Consider the following 17,682-nt stretch of genomic DNA (forward strand, 5'->3'; position numbering starts at 1 on the left):
TCTGTTACTCATCATTTCCAAAACTGTTGGTTTCTTTGTTTTGTTTAACACTAAACATACTTTGAAGAAAGCTGGAAACCTGTAACATGGACTTCTATAGCATTTGTTTTCTTACTATGGATTGAAATAGTTGCAAGTTTTCAAGTTTCTTGAAAATATTTTTGTGCTTAATAAAACAAAGAAAGCAACAGTTTTGGAAAAACTGAAGGGTGAGTAACAGATTTTTCATTTCAGAAGGAACCCAGTAGGCACACAACATCATAAGTTGCTAATATTAGGTTTGATTTAGATCATGGCGTTAGGTGACCAAAATTCAGTGTCAAGCCAACATCTAAGGACAACGTTATTTTGTTGTTTGATAAAGATGTCAAGTTACGTTGGTATTTGGTTGATTTTAGGTTGTGTTTGATAGTGACCAAATGTCTGATCCAATGTCTGTTAGATGTCATTGTGCTAACGTCCACACAACGTCAGGGTGTAACATGATTAGACGTTGATATGGTTTGATTTTAAGTTGACTTTAGGTTGTGCATTGACATCGGCCTGACGTTGGGTTCTGATGTCAACCCAATTTTCATTTCCAAACAAAACCCAACATCTCCACGACATTGGGGTACGTTTGAGTACAACATCAATATGATCTCATGTTACTGTCCTGTGCCTGCAGGGAGGAAACTCATAATCACTTGAGAGTTAGTAAATGTGTACAAATATTCAGATAAACTATGTCTTAAAGATTGGTTGGTAAGGCATAATGATTGCAACAAATATCAATAATTGATTAAATATTGCAAATATTGAGCTAACTATAGTGTAACTCTTAATTTGAAGTAATTATGACATCGAGTATTCGATAGAAGAACAGTACACACCACCAGCATTGACATAATGCATCTATGACTACTTGGGTTCTTTTTTTTCTGTCTTTTTATTGTTATAATTATTTTGGCTCTTGTGCAACTGCTACATAGTTATTCACATTCAAGATACTGTCACTCAGGATACAGCTAAAAGTAAAAAAAGGAAGTAAAAGGAAAAAAAAGGCAAATAAATGAATTTAAAAATACTGCCAAAGACAATTTTATGGTCCATGTTCTGAAACACTGATTCGGTAACGTCACTGTTGTTTAAACCACACGTTCAATGTGCATAATAGGACAAAAAGAGCACTCGTATATGGTTCAGAGAGCAAAACGTCGCTTAACAAATGTCATCATGGTTACAATTTACCAAGAAAAACACCGGTACATTTAAGTGATCAGTAGTGTTTTCCAAAAGTCAGCCTAGCTAAAGAAAAAACATTCCATGTCACAACGCCCATAACAGATCGATTTATTGTTAACAATCACAATTTTGGAATAGCAAATCAAAACGAAATCTTGATCAATTATAAATAAACAATATGAAGCCAGTTTACTTTTCAATTATAGGAATACATAACATCCAAGATATAAGTTAATAAAGTCAAGCTATTGTATAAATACATCACCAGCATGCACAATATTGAATCGATAGTATTGTTGTAATTATCTTACACTGACAAAACAGTATACTTGGCAAGTGCAAAAATAAATTAAACACAGAAGTAAACCACAAACTTTGAAGCTGCAATATTTTTTCCTATTTTCTTTTCGTTATTTTTTTTTTTTTAAATAACCAGGTCATTCTCTGCCTTTCCCCCAACCGGTCCTTCAAAATAACTGAATGGTTCCGATAGTATCAAGCTGTGAAGATTGTGATGAACTTGAAATTCATTTAGGTGCATTCAACCAATACAAATTCTTCCATTTAATAACCAAATAAATCGAGCTAATACTATGGAACCATTAAAACCATTTTTACCCATAGAACGCCACCTAAACGCTTCTTTTGAATTGCTTTTCAACTCAAAACGTAAATAAGCAGCATCCCTTTAAGAAATACATCAGTCCATATGCCAGTGTGAGGCTGCCATTCCCAACCAACAACAACAAGGACCGCTTCCGGCTGATTGACTGACATTTCAGTGGTTTTGGCAAATGTCAAAGAGAACCAAGAAGAGGGAGGCCCATTCAACTATATATATATTTCTGTATATATTCAAACTAGGACTTCAGCCCCCCCTTTTTACCACCCTTGATATTTTTTTCTTTTAACTCGTGGAAAAATAAAGAACTGCTGCTGCAGAGGAAACCATGGCAAAAGCTGCTGCCAAAGTCCACCAGCCGTTTTGTATGTTTCTAGATAGAGAGGTCATCTGGCGCTTAATTGTTGCCCTCTCCGCCTTCGTCGTCTTGCTGGTCACTCGTCCACAGTGTTAAGTTGTCTCGGAGGAGCTGCATGATGAGGGTTGAGTCTTTGTAGGAGTCCTCGTTGAGGGTGTCCAGCTCTGCGATGGCGTCGTCGAAGGCCGTCTTGGCCAGATGGCAGGCCTGCTCCGGAGCGTTCTGGATCTCGTAGTAGAAGACCGAGTAATTGAGGGCCAACCCAAGCCGGATGGGGTGAGTGGGCTGCATGTGCTCCTTGCTGATCTCGTGAGCCTCGTTGTAGGACTTCTCGGAGGACTCAACCACGGTGGATCGCTTCTCGCCCGTAGCCACCTCAGCCAGGTAGCGGTAATAATCTCCCTTCATCTTCAGGTAGAAGACCTTGCTCTCGTGCTGGGTCTCACTGCAGTTCTTGATCAGGAAGTTATCCAACAGGTTGAGGACGTCCTGGCACACGGCCTCCAGCTCCTTCTCGATCTTTTCCCGGTAGGCCCTCACCATCTCGATCTTCTTCTCGTTGCCGTCTGCCGAGGTCTTCTGCTCGATGCTGGAGATCACCCTCCAGGACGAGCGGCGAGCGCCTACGACGTTCTTGTACGCCACTGACAAGAGGTTCCTCTCCTCGTTGGACAGGGCCTCATTGAGCTCGGTTACCTGCGAAGGAAGAAGACAGAACGCTGGTTGAGGGAAGACACACACAACATCCAACAAGGTAATGAGAGTTACAATTTGTCAGTCCCTACAGGTAGGGTTGGGCGATGTCAACCAATTTGGCATTGTACAATGTCTAATTTGAAACATTGCGATGGACGTTGACTTTGTCATCGTAGGCGGTGATGAATGAAATATTTACGAATAATTAAATCATAAGGAATTAATCAATTGTAGCCAACCGTTTCAACTACCTGACATGCATAGACATTGTTTTACCCATAACCAATAACTAAAGAGAAGTTATACACAAATTGCCACCTATCAGTCGCTTTTTCCGCAGGACTCTAGCATGAATAGGCAGAGTAATCTGTGTCTTTATTATGGCGACGACAAACTTGGTTGGTAATAAAGGTGCACAAATAACAGGAATCAACCAACAGTATCTGAGGTTTTCGCTAAAATTACTAAGTACAAGCACGAAAGCGAAAGACTGAAGAAGTGTACTAACACTGTGTCACGCTACCTGATAGATAAAAAGACAGAAGAGTCATTGGTTAGAGACAAGATTAATTAAACATCACATTTAACAACTATAATGAGACGCGATCCAGCGGTACATCCTCGATAAACTGTCTGACATGCACTGCTCTCCGGGGTTTTGTGCTCAAAGCATCCACTGACCGTTGGAGCTCAGACGCGCACATACGCTGCAGCGCATGACAGAGTGTGTATGTGTGTGGTCACGTTATGTGCGTTTTCAGCAGACGGAGGGCTGTTCAGAAATGCCAGTTGAAACGCCATGGGTGACGTGGATCATTTTCGTTCTAAAATGCCATTTTAAAACAAAGACATATTAATGTAAACTGGGCTATGTGTATTTTTCGCGAGCGGGTTGCTGTTGCATCTGTGGCGGGGCGGAGGATCGCGACCCAACCCTACCCCCAGGACATTATTTTGTTTCTCAAAACATGTGGCATTATTTGTTTTAATTCTTGGTTTTTCTGTGAAAACACAGCAACAATTTTGGTTTGTTTTTATGGCAAAAAATCCTGGAGGGACTAAGTTTTTCATGGGTTATTAGTAGGCAATCTTTTCATCAGCTAATATTTGACACTTTTAAGTGTGTTCATTCTTGTAGATCAGTTCTCTTGGTACAATTGGTCAATTGGTATATTATACTTTTCAATAGCTATCATGCTTCCATTTTTTAAAAGTCAAAACCTATAAAAAAAAAAACCAAAAGTGGCTTTTATGATGTATATTTTGTCAAATAACTTTCTAAACATCCAAAGTCTGTGGAAAAAAAAAGCCTTTAAAATGTGTAAATGAGTCTTAAAAGCTTCGGGAATTCCTCCATCACACAAACCATGATCTGCTCAAAGGAGAATTGTTTCAGAAACCTATAATGAACAAAATGATAAACATGATTAAAACAACAACCATGCATGGTTGTCTTGAGCATTTTATTCATGTCATTTTTATTTGGTTTGTTTGGATGTCTTTGGTCAGTGTTGCATTATCTTCCCTATTTCTAGCCATTCTTTATAGTTGGTTGGTGCAAACTGGTTGATAAATGTGCAAACTGATTGATAAAACTGATTGATAAATTACAACAGCTCAAATGTGACTTAAAAGACTTTAAATCCTTTATTTCAAACTATGAATTGTTATATCCAATTGGCTGCTTCATCATACAGTATTTACTGTATACTTCATCAGAATAAAATATTCTTAGACCACACCAGAAACAGTGGAAGAACACCGTAACCAGCAGTGTATTTCCAGTTTATCCATTTTTTCAAATGTCTGTATTATGAGCAGTAGTGATGCACAATATATTGGCTGTGATATCTGTATGTATTGGCCAATAAGGCAATATATTATGGAATCATAAATAATTGATCATTTCCACTGGTTAATCCACTTCAGTTGCGTGCTGCTGGACATGAAGGTTTTGAGGGTATGCATGGAGGAAGAAAAATGTGAAAGGTTTTTCATCAAAGTTGGAGTTTGTTAAAGAATTTTTAGTTGTATAATCTGGCTGAGAAAAAATAATAGCAGGATTTTCATTATTGCCCTGCATATGGGGCACTGGCTTTCAAATTGAGACTTTTCAAATGTATGATGTTATTTAACAATAAATCTGTCACTGTGCTAACTAAGATAACAGCATCAACCATTAGAAGATCTGTGTCAGTCAACCACTACATTTACAGCAATTTTAACAATAAAATGAACAAACAACACTCGAGTTTGTAGTTGCATAATGATAATATCCACACAGAGCTTCATCAGCTGGCTGAACGCACTCTGCAGCCATGAGCTCCAGCTATATGCCAAGCGCAGTTTCCATGGCAATCGTCTCATTTTGTACAGTAGTCCAATGCTATCTAGCAAGATGACGGAGCGCTAGCGCTACACAATACACTAGAGGTGAAATCACTTCAGCCGAGTGTGGGGGCAGGGTGAGCATAGGGTGCAGGGGCGGGAGGCGAAATGTTCCCACATACCCCCTAGGGCAGCTGCAGTGTAAGTTAACACGATCGCTGAGCGGCAGTTCATGTGTTACAGTGGCCTACTCCCTGACCTTTTCCCTTGCCAAACTGGGACGACCACAGTACATACGTAAAACGAGTTTGATTGCACATTTCAGATCTCAGATCTATTCACGTCATCAGAATCTCACTGTAATTTGTTTTCTATCAACTATAACTAAACAAGACTCAGATCAAGGTTTCCGATTTTAGATCTGTGCTACAAAAGCTAAATTTGTTTCCTCAGAATACAAAGAGAGCGGATTTCAGAGACACCTTAGATCAATATATCAGAGTAGAAAACAGGAACACTGGCAGAACAGGAAGACAGGGCTCATAAAAAACAAAACAAAAAAAAAAAACAGGAAGGAGGATACGAAAGGGTTTTATTTAAAAATGAAAGAAACCTATTGCTATTTGTGTCTGGATTTGTTGGCTTCACACAGCAATGACTTGACAGATAGCTGTGGTGGGTGACAGGTAACCTCGTTAGCCCTGTTGCAATCGGATGCAAATATTTACACATAAGGAAGCCCTTCACGAATCTAAAGTAAAAAGCCGGATGATCTTCCCCCAGTGTGAATTAGGCATGGCCTATTGCTGCTTGTCTCTCTAGCTGAACACATCGAGATAATGGAGGCCTGTGGGCACTTTCCCATCAGGTCCGTGGCTAAATGGGCTTTTATCTATGGGACTGAAGTAACTTTAGAGTCAAACTGCTTTTAAATCTCCCCCACAGATCCATGAAGCTAAAACTGCATGTCCGGCATGCTAAAACAATCCTCGAAAGGATGACCTACCCTTTTAATGGCCATGTGGGATTTGGACCAAGGTAATATGGCGAGTAAGGTAATACAACCATTTTAGCAGAATTGATCTGGCAGAGATGTCTGTTTTCCAATCAATACACTATTGCACATTTTGGTTTTCAATTAAGACTTATTTTATGCAAATCACAGCTAATGAATTATAACACATCTGGTCTGAATTACATACAGACAGATTTTGCATTGTAGTCTAGTTGCATGGATTGTTTTCAATGTGCGAATTATTCTTTTGATGTCCATGCTTAATAACCTTATATTTATCCTGGCATTTATAAGACCTAAATATGAAAAACTGTGTTTTTTTATGACATGTTTGGCAACAGAGCTTACCAAACATAACATAAACATGTGCAGTCCTATCAGTTTTAAGTCTAAAATTATGTTTTTATTAGATGAGAACTCATTAAAGAGCTTATAAATATGTACAGGAGTATAAATCTAAAACAAAAATAAAGATCGGGCATTTCTGACATCTACGACAATTAAAAAAAAACAGGTTTGTTTAATCATGCTTGATTTATTATTTTTTATTTTTTGGCTGCATATAAGGAACTTTAAGTGTTTGGTTTAGTTCATGTTAGTCCATGTCATGTTCATATTTCAGTTAAAGCCATACAAAATTTGCTTTAGAAGCAGACTGAGATGCAACTTTTCTGTGATCTCAGGTGTCCATTAAGGTTTTTATAGCAGCGTTCACCCCTAAAATGGAATAATTCACCCAAAAATGAACCTTTATTCACTATTTGGTCACCACTAAGTGGTTCCAAACCTTCTGGCAAACACAAAAGAAGATAATTTGAAGAAAGCTGTAAACCTAAATTCTATGGAAGGCAATGGTAAGAGGTTTCTTTCTATCTATCTATCTATCTATCTATCTATCTATCTATCTATCTATCTATCTATCTGTCTGTCTGTCTGTCTGTCTGTCTGTCTGTCTGTCTGTCTGTCTGTCTGTCTGTCTGTCTGTCTGTCTGTCTGTCTGTCTGTCTGTCTGTCTGTCTGTCTGTCTGTCTGTCTGTCTGCCTGTCTGTCTGTCTGTCTGTCTGTCTGTCTGTCTGTCTATCTATCTATCTATATGCATATACAGTAGTTGAAGGCAGAATTATTAGCCCCCCTGTTTATTTTTTCCCTGTTTTTGTTTAACGGAGAAAAGATTTTTTTTCAGCACATTTCTAAACATGGTAGTTTTAATAACTCATTTCTAATCACTGATTAATTTTATATTTGCCATGATAACAGTAAATCACTTGATGTGACTAGATGACTATAATTAAATGACTAGATCATTTTCAAGACACTTCTATAAAGCTTAACGTGACATTTACAGGCTTAACTAGGTTAATTAGGTTCACAAGGCAGATCAGCGTAATTAGGCAAGATATTGTATAACAATGTTTTTTTCTGTAGACCATTGAAAAAATATATAGCTTAAAGGGGCTAATAATTTTGACCTTAAAATTGTTACAAAAAAATTAAGAACTGCTTTTATTCTAGCTGAAATAATACAAATAAGTCTTTCTCTAGATAAAAAAAACATTATCAGACATACTGTGAACATTTCCTTGCTCTGTTAAACATCATTTGAAAATATTTTTTTAATAATTCTGACTTCAACTGTTTATATGGCGGTTCATTCCGCTGTGGCGACCCCTGATAAATAAGGGAAAATGATTGAATATATATATATATATATATATATATATATATATATATATATATATATATATATATATATATATATATATATATATATATATATTATTCATTATATCTTCTTTTATGTTTAACAGAAGAAAGAAACTCATAAAGACAAGAGTGAGTAAATGATGACAGAATTTCTTTTTTGGATGAACTTTGCCTTTAATCAAATGAACCTCACTAACAAGAGTAATCGCAATACCATTTGTTTTAAGTGAGCCAAATCTGCCAGGTGTGAACACACCCTAAATAAAGACTACTGATGTAGGCACATTGTAATTAAATCAGAAGCGTATTGCCATGGCAAACAACCATTCAATCACTCAAGAAACAAGAGATGCTAGATGACACCCATGCAGAAAAAAAGCATGATGTCAACACTTGACATAGCAGAAACGGAGGGGTCCTCCTTAATTTCCATAAGCCTGTGTGAGACTACAGTCTCCTAAATGCCCTCAGTTAGATGGGAATAATGTGGGGATGCTGACGGTGAAGAAGCTAAAGAGCTTAAGATGCAGATGTTTTCTCCCCCCACATAGAGAAGCCATAAGGCCTTAAATGAATTCATTATGGTGTCCTAAGCAAATAATGTTAAAATATTTAACAGAAGTGACATGAATAATCAATACAGAAGAGATAAATTTGCTTTAATAACAAAGAAATCAATGACTTTCGAGAACGAGAAGGGATATCCAATCTGAATCATGGACCTTGCTGCAATATGACAAGGATGGAAGATTCTGGAAGGAATGCTGCTGCCTCTAACGTTGGTTTAGAGGAAATATCTTAATAACTCCCATATGTGGAATATGGGATGGCATGGCTAAATTATGAGGATGCGTGAGAAAAGCAAAGGTTAAGGCAGCTTAGCTTAGCTGATTACAGAAAATTAATATGTAACGCATTTATGACAATACACATACTAGCAGCCACAACAAAAGTCTGTCTATATAGTGTACAATTAATTAACATCCCGTTTTCTTAGCATGATATGCAGGATGATACGGATAGCAACACTTTTGACAAAAATAAAAAAAAAGGATTTTTTTTTTTTATTTCGTTGTTTGTTTTATTAATGGTGAAAGCTGTTGAAACAGACCTTTATGCATTTGTCATGTGTCGCCTCATTCATTTGAGTGTGGGCTCGGGTAAGACAGGAGGCACCGCCCAAGATCCAGACAGTCTACACCCGATCCACTGCACTCTCATTAATAAAGCACTGATTAATCATAGATCAACACCCCAAAAATTATTACACCACAGTATTGTGTAGCCTAGCGATATTTTACCCGAACATCACCATATGACCAGTCACTATCACCGTTTTTCTTTCAAATGTATTGAGCTGACAGTTTGCATGATACGACAATTATATCACAATTTAGCCTTTTATTCGTGTTATATTCCAGATAGATAGATAGATAGATAGATAGATAGATAGATAGATAGATAGATAGATAGATAGATAGATAGATAGATAGATAGATAGATAGATAGATAGATAGATAGATAGATAGATAGATAGATAGATAGATAGATAGATAGATAGATTTAGTAACCGCTGGTCAAACGGAACCATCAAACAAATAAAACCCCAAGGGTAATTGAAAGAATGACTTACCGATTTCATGGCTGCTGCCATATCATCATATCTCTCTGCCTGCTCTGCCAGCCTGGCTTTTTGAACCAGCTGCTCGCGGTCAACCATGTTGGATGGTTATGGTTTGGGCGATATTATTTGTATTTTGGGGAGGAATAGTAATATTGTATGAGCTATGCGGTGTAATTCAATGAACGAGAGCTTCTCTGCAGCTGTTCCTCGCTGTCTGTGCTCGTGCCGACGGGCCACCCTCGCCCCTCCTCACCCGCTGGAGCGCTACGTCAGGGTTCTATAAACGTGGGTACTGTGGCAAGCCGCCACGGTCTGTATGACTTAAGTCCGTGTCAAATTATAATTTGCGATGCTTAATTTGCTAGCGCACATTGTTATTCTTTGTGTGAACAATTAATCTGTGCAAGTTAATCCACTGACGTTAAATGTTTGTTTTGGTAATCTTCAATCAAAATCTGAACATTTCATTTTGGGTTTCCCTCACTGTTGATGTCAGTTTGACAGCTTCAACCACAGAACTTTACATGGTGGTGAACATAACGTTTTTGTCTTGTTCTCAATGAGTATACATGGACACTAATACTCTGATTTTAAGATGATTGTATGTAATAAAATTTAAAAAGCGATTTTTGATTACCAATTCGACTAAAATCATAATCAAACTAAACAAGTTCAATTAAGAAGTTGACGACAAACAAATGAGAATTGCTTCAAGCAAGAGAGCACATTTTGGTGTGAGCAGAAAATGTTGACTAGATTGAGAATTCTCCCACCAGTCATTACTGCGTACTTTCATCCAATCAATACCTCAGAGTTTGTCACAGTGGCATGAATGAAAAGTTAGTGAATGAAATGACAGAGGTGGCCTATTGCCTGAGAATTTCTATCCCCTGTTGTCCGTTTTCATGTACAGTGTGAGAAATGAACTGCATTTGAACTTGTCATAGAATTAAAAATTAAATGCTGAAAATCACATATGGTGCAGCAGAGGAATTGTCAGTGCAAAGTGCACCTGGGCCCGAAACTGAAGACAAGGCATGACTTTTAATTGACTTACTGTTCATTAAATGCAAACGATCGTAGTTTATTAAAGACGCAAACCCCTCGCTGTATGACAGCTGCACCTTCAACAAACCTCCTAATACCTGCAGCTTAAGGACTTTTATGATTATTTATAAGTGTCAAAAGTGGCTGATCTGTTCGGCGAAATATTTGACTGCGTGTCACTGCATATCAAACTACTAAAATGATATAACTAAAGAAATCCCCAGTGTGCTGAGCGAGAGTGCTTCTCTTCTGTTAAACTGAACAGCGCATCATTGATGATGTAAGCCTGCTCCGGCTCGGATACAATTTAAGTACAGGCCGTCTGGGGAGAGGGGAGGGGGGACAAGCGTGCTTTGGCATGGTTCAAGGCAACTGTACATAGTGTGAGTACGCTCTCATGTAAAAACATTAATAATATTATTGTCGTATTCAGATTAAGTCAAACAATTAGTTTACTCATGTCCATGTAAACGTAGTCAATGTTGTGTGGTCGGTTCTCACACTGTTCACAACACAGCCATTCTACATGTAGTCATATAAACGCACATTTTGGCAGTATTTCGAAACCTATGTTGCATATGTACCCATACTTTTCTATCTTTAAAATATAACCATGAACTTGTATTTTAAATATGTGATTTGCATATATCAGGATCTGATTTAGTGTGGTTCTCAATGGTGTGTGTGCATAAAAGAAACACCGGCTGTCACCTTTTGAAATAATATGGTAACCGTGCAACTACAATTCTGACAGCAATGCCATTCATACACACAGAGACCTATTTTATTTTAAAGTCACAAGCATGGCAAAGTTGCATGAGCCTATGCACTATCCATTTGTTAAATGGTGACACATGGAATACTGCTACTCATTTGAATTGAAAAAAACATTGTTTATGACTACTTTTTAGTATGGACTGAGGGAACAAGACCGCACCAATATCCACTGATTATTGATATGTCCCCACCAATAATTTAATTGCCTCAAAAATTACATTTAAAAAGCTGAATTAGGTCCCCACAAATATCACACACACACACACACACACACACACACACACACACACACACACACACACACACACACACACACACACACACACACACACACACACACACACATTGTTATCGTGTTCGAAAGTATTGCATCACTTTTGTAAATATTTATTATTAGCATGTGTTGTGCCTTTGATATAACACATGGACCCGGAAGCCGCTTCGCATGACGTCCCACTCAACAAGCGTATGGTTAATCACATCCAAATGAATTAGTGAGGATCTGGATCGAGAAGCACTGTTCTACTGCACCGCTACTTACGAAGAACAAGAATTGTATACTTAATGAAACCAAGCTCATTATTTTACGCAGCTAACAACATATTTCAACATGTTTGTAATAATGCTTGTATTAATAATTAATAATAGTCTTAACAATGATTTAAGGGGAATACCTAATTTTGTACTAACTTTGCACTAACAAAAGTTTCCAACATATCAACAGCGCTGGTACTCCTCGCTGCTTCTCAATTTATTTCTGCCTTCCACAAACGCACCTCTGAATACTTCTTGATAAAGATAACCACATAAACTAGTAATAACAAAAATCTAACCATTTTGACGTATGTAAAATAGAAAACAATGCTATTAGTAACAACAAATATTTGCATTTTATTCTTAATAAACCACCTAGATTATAAAGTAGCGAGGCAGTGGCACAGTAGGTATGTGCTGTTGCCTCACAGCAATAAGGTCGCTGGGTCACTGGTTCGAACCTCGGCTCAGTTGGCGTTTCTGTGTGGAGTTTGCATGTTCTCCCTGCCTTCGCGTGGGTTTCCTACAGGTGCTCCGGTTTAGACTAAAATTGTCCGTAATGTATGAGTGTGTGTGTGGATGTTTCCCAGAGATGGGTTGCGGCTGGAAGGGCATGCGCTGTGTAAAAAACTTGCTGAATAAGTTGGCGGTTCATACCGCTGTGGCGACCTCGGATTAATAAAGGGACTAAGCCGAAAGAAAATAAATGATTCCAAGTAACATAGTTTTAAAGAATTAATGTTAAAACGGCATGCCATATAGGTGCCTCACTCATGATGTAATAGTCCTTATATGGGAGTCAAGAGGCCACATATCAGCAGTGATGATGATGGCCCATCAGAGGTCTTCTAAGAACGAATGCAATATGGGGGAATGAGTCACCCCTTATTACCATATCTTGCACCTCTCCTGTATGGAGCAGAGGATTTGGGGGATGACACATTTACTGAACATTTTGGATAACGTGTCTCATGTTTTGCCTATGCACAGGAAGGTTATAGATATGTAGAGCAGTTTAGCAGGCAAACAACATTTTTTATATAGGTCATTTTACACAACCTGACAAATGGAGACTGAGATTAGTTGTCACATAAGGTTGAAAAAAGGTTTCATTTGCCTCTAAAACTTTCTTTACACTGTCATTGATCTCTATACATATTTAATTGACATTTTCACAGATAAACCTTATAAAGATGGAATATATGGACACTGTGTAAATATTAAAATTGATTTATATTTAAAATGCAAAAATGTACAGAATAGCATTTAATACAACATGATAGAATACAATATTGTAATTAAACATTAGAAATTCCAAAATACAATGGAACCATATGAGAATAGGTTAGTGTAAGGAAAATTAGAAACAGGAAATTTCACAACAAAAAAAGAATAGAACAGATTATTGTTGATAGACCTGTCAGGAATATTTGGTAGTTGCATGTCGGAAATAAAGTAGAGCATTGAATTAATATCTTTTAAAAAATCATAATAGAATATAATTGAAGTAGCACAGAACATGGCAGTGTGTGGAATATGGAAGTAGGGAATAATTACAAACAGGACATTATATAATAACCAACTAGTTCAAATTGAATGTCTGAATTATGGTAAAAACAAGTGGGAAATTGGACCTTGGAATTATAAGGTTCTAATTGGCAGATCATTATTTGAAGCATTACTTTTCTAGAAATACAATCAGTCTGCTTATGAATTTATTTTAAAAAAGTAAAGTAAAATTTTAGCTTTCTATGTATTTAATGTATTAGGGTGAATATTTTGTGCAGGCTGTGCTAAATATTTTGTCAAGTGCAGATGTTAATTGTATGTAATAAATATGGTGAATTTTATTGAATTATATGCTTTATATGAATCATTGAATTATATTTTTTTTAATTATATGCCCCATAAAGAATTTGCACTTCAAGGCTTAATATCAAATTTAAAGACTAAAAAATAAAAAAAACATTAGTCAAGACAATGAGCAAATGAATTTATTAAACACTAAAAATGACTATATATATATATATATATACACAAACAAAAATATTTCACATTTAATATTATACCTTTTTCATTCATTCATACATTTTCTTTTCGGCTTAGTCCCTTTATTAATCTTGGGTTTGCCAAAGCGGAATGAACCGTCAACTTATCCAGCATGTTTTACACAGCAGATGCCCTTTTAGTCACAACCCATCACTGGGAAACACCCATACACACTCATTCACACTCATACACTATGGGTAATTTAGCCTACCCAATTCACCTACAGTATACCGCATGCCTGGGGCAACCGGAGCACCTGGAGGAAACCCACGCGTACACAGGGAGAACACGCAAACTCCACATAAAAATGCAAATTGACTCAGCTGATGCTCAAACCTGCGACTTTCTTGCTGTAAGGCGATCATGCTGTGCCTTTATCATGATGCCTATTCATTTTTTGATTACTTTTTCTTTCAACAAGGTCAAATTTAAATTTCATTTTAATGTCAAAGCGCTTCTAAATCATCACATTGAAACACATCTTTTCAGTTTCAGGTTTCTTCTCAATTTGATGTGGTGCTGTGTTATTTAGTTGATTCTGATTTTGTGTTTCTCTCTGGTCTTTCCCTCTGTCAACCGAGCAATCCGGCGAAGTGATAAAGAAAGCTGATCCTAATTGGTCTTCGTCTGCGCATTCAAAATGCTGATTGGCTCACAGAAAGAACCTTATGGAGCAAAGCTAGAGTTTGACTTTGTAGATTATACCTTTTTTTTTTTTTTTTTTTTATAAAAAGTCTTAAAATGTAAACAACTTATATAAAACATCACATAATGTAAATAAGTTGTCATTTAATAGGAATGTGTAAATAACTCAATTTTGACAAAAATGTCAGATAGAACCTTATACTGTAATTCTAAGGTGACAAAATATGTGAGAAATGTATTGAAAATGTTTAAAACAAGAACAAAGTTCATCAAAGAAAGACAGGAAGACAGTTGGATATTTTACTTTCAACAGTGCATAACATAATAAAAAGATTCAAAGAATCTGGAGAAAGTTCAATGCTTAAAGGACAAGGGTGCAAGCCTAAGCTGAACAACTGTGATCTCTGAATACAAATGGTGAATAATGTGCTATTGTATTGTCTACAATGAATACAAGAATTTTTTTTTATTTGCATTTTCCATACTGTCTCTTTTTTCTTTTTTTTTATTCAGAGTTGTAGAATAGGGCCAACGCAGTGGCGTAGGCAGTGCTTTTGCCTCACAGCAAGAAGGTCGCTGGTTTGAACCTCGGCTCGGTTTGGCTGAGTTGGCGTTTCTGTGTGGAGTTTGCGTGTTCTCCCTGCATTCGCGTGGGTTTCCTCCGGGTGCTCCAGTTTCCCCCACAGACTAAAGACATGAGGTACGGGTGAATTGGGTAGGCTAAATTGTCCGTAGTGTATGAGTGTGTGGGTGTTTCCCAGAGATGGGTTGCGGCTGCATAAAAACGTGCTGGATAGGTTCATTTTCGACAAGAAAATGAATGAAAATGAGAAATGTAAAATAGATGCAAAAGGTGGCATTGTATCTTAGTGCTCAGCACTGTCATCTCACAGCAATAAGTTGGAATAGGAGCAATTTAGAGCAAGTAATCAGGTAAATTGGGTAAATTATGATGTGATTTGAAACAGGGGATGTCAACAGGGATTGTAATTATGATTTGGTACAAAAGTAGGATCCAAGAAAGGTTTAATCCTTTAGGCTGAGGATTGCCAGCTGCCAACAAATCGCCACCTTGGAAATATAATGTTCTCTCTGGCAGATCATTAATTAAATTTTTACTTTTCAATAAATACAATCAATCTGCTTCTGAAAAAAGCAAAAAAAAAAAAAAAGGTTTGTAACCATGTTGCCTCACAGCAAGACGGTTGCTTGCTCGAGTCCCGGCTGGGCCAGTTGGCATTTCTGTGTGGAGTTTGTATGTTCTCCCCGTGTTGGCATTGGTTTCCTCCGGGTGCTCTGGGTTTCCCATAGTCCAAAGACATGCGCAATAAGTGAATTGAATAAACTAAATTGGCCATAGTGTATGAATGCTGTGTAAAACATATGCTAGAATAGCTGGCGGTTCATTCTGCTGTGGTGACCCCTAATAAATAAGGGACTGGGCCAAAGGAAAATGATTGAATGAATAAATGTTAGAATGTATAGATGTAACAAAAATGTTAACTTAAAAAAATTGGACATTGTGTTATTGAATACAACACAACAGAATACAATACAACAGAATATAAGAGTGTGTGGAATTTGGAAGGAAATGCTTATTACAAACAGGATCTCATTTAATTGAATACAACACAATAGAATAGAATAGAATAGAATAGAATAGAATAGAATAGAATAGAATAGAATAGAATAGAATACTGATGTGAGTGGAATATAGAAATACTTAAAATGATCATTTCAAACACTACACTACATAACTATGAGTATAATTGAAGCAATGTAGTCATTACAAATGTGAAATTCTAAAATAAACAAATAGAATACGGAAGCGTGTAAATTATAATCAACACAACTATTAGATTTTAAAACAGAATAGAACAGAACAGAATAGAAATGTATATAATGTACACTGTAAAAAAGATCTGTGAAAAAACGGTTAAAAGACTGGCATCAGGGCTTCCAGAGATATTCCGTTAAATTACAGAAAATAACCATTTAACAAAATCACTGTCATATCCCGGCTCGTTCCTGCTGCTCCAATCTCTAGTCTCCCTCACCATCTCATTCCCTCAGCTCGATTCAGCGCTGTCCTTCACCAGACACCTCTCATCACACCCGAGCACTCTCACCTGAATTATAATTAAACTCACCTGCACCCGTAATCACGCCCCCCTATAAAGCCCCCCCGAGTCCAGTCATTCAGTGGCTGGAATTGATGTCAGATGGTTCACCTCACCTTCTCCCTGCTCGCCTTCTTCTGTGGATGTTTCCCTTCTCCTATGGATGCTTCTCCTAAACCTGTGGATGCACAAGCTGTGATTAAGGGAAGACAAGTGATTTTATACTCAGAGGCTTGAATTAAGATCCTTGTTTTCATTGTGAACAACATTCTATCTGCTCCCCATCCAAGAATATCACTTACCTGCTTCTCCTGTTGATCAATTCACTGTGTTTGAATAAATTGATGAAAAGAGAACCATCCTTGTCTTCAATGTGTGACCGTGACAATTACATGATAAAACTGTAAAAATACAGCACTTACTTTACGGTCAATTCATCAAATTACAGTTTTTCTTTTTATTTTTCTTTATTACAATGTTTTTTTAACTGTTGATAATTTGTGTTTAAACTGAAAAAAGGGAAAAAAAACAAGTGGTAATTACTGCCATTCTACTAATAATTACTAAATATGTATGTGTGTGTGTGTGTATGTATATATATATATATATATATATATATATATATATATATATATATATATATATATATATATATATATATATATATATATATATATATATATATATATATATATATATAATTGTAATTACAAAGATTAATGTAATTTTGAAGATTATTACTGTAATTTATACAGGTTGTTAATGAAATTATACAAATAAATTGATGTGATTATAATGATTATTATTGTAATCATACAAATTATTACTGTAATTATGCATAAAATCTCTATTCCATACATTTTCCCCCTTTTAACAAGCATGCAACATTATTGCTGCTGTCATAAAACTGTAAATATAACGATAAACTATAATAGTTTA

At 36.7% G+C, this 17,682-nt stretch overlaps 1 protein-coding gene and 1 long non-coding RNA gene across 2 annotated transcripts in view; one reads left to right on the plus strand and one right to left on the minus strand.

Annotated features, from left to right (window-relative positions):
* Positions 1-17,682, plus strand: part of LOC137487733 (uncharacterized) — a 753,637-nt gene that overhangs the window by 108,556 nt on the left and 627,399 nt on the right. The gene's annotated exons all lie outside the window — the stretch shown is intronic.
* ywhag2 (3-monooxygenase/tryptophan 5-monooxygenase activation protein, gamma polypeptide 2) lies at positions 910-9,801 on the minus strand. The gene is made up of 2 exons (XM_087283875.1): positions 9,581-9,801; positions 910-2,900 (listed from the first exon to the last, which is right to left on the minus strand). The coding sequence occupies exons 1-2, from the start codon at positions 9,665-9,667 to the stop codon at positions 2,244-2,246; spliced, it is 744 nt and encodes a 247-aa protein (XP_087140001.1). The 5' UTR covers positions 9,668-9,801; the 3' UTR covers positions 910-2,243.

This window comes from Danio rerio, chromosome 15 (assembly GCF_052040795.2).
Source record: "Danio rerio strain M-AB ecotype USA chromosome 15, GRCz13ab, whole genome shotgun sequence".
Classification (NCBI taxonomy): Eukaryota; Metazoa; Chordata; class Actinopteri; order Cypriniformes; family Danionidae; genus Danio; species Danio rerio.

Coding starts and splice junctions, on each gene's coding strand:
- ywhag2 (XM_087283875.1), bottom strand. CDS start 9,667: ATGGTTGACCGCGAGCAGCTGGTTCAAAAAGCCAGGCTGGCAGAGCAG. Junction 2,901..9,580: donor TGGCAGCAGCCATGAAATCG/GTAAGTCATTCT, acceptor CTTCCTTCGCAG/GTAACCGAGCTCAATGAGGC.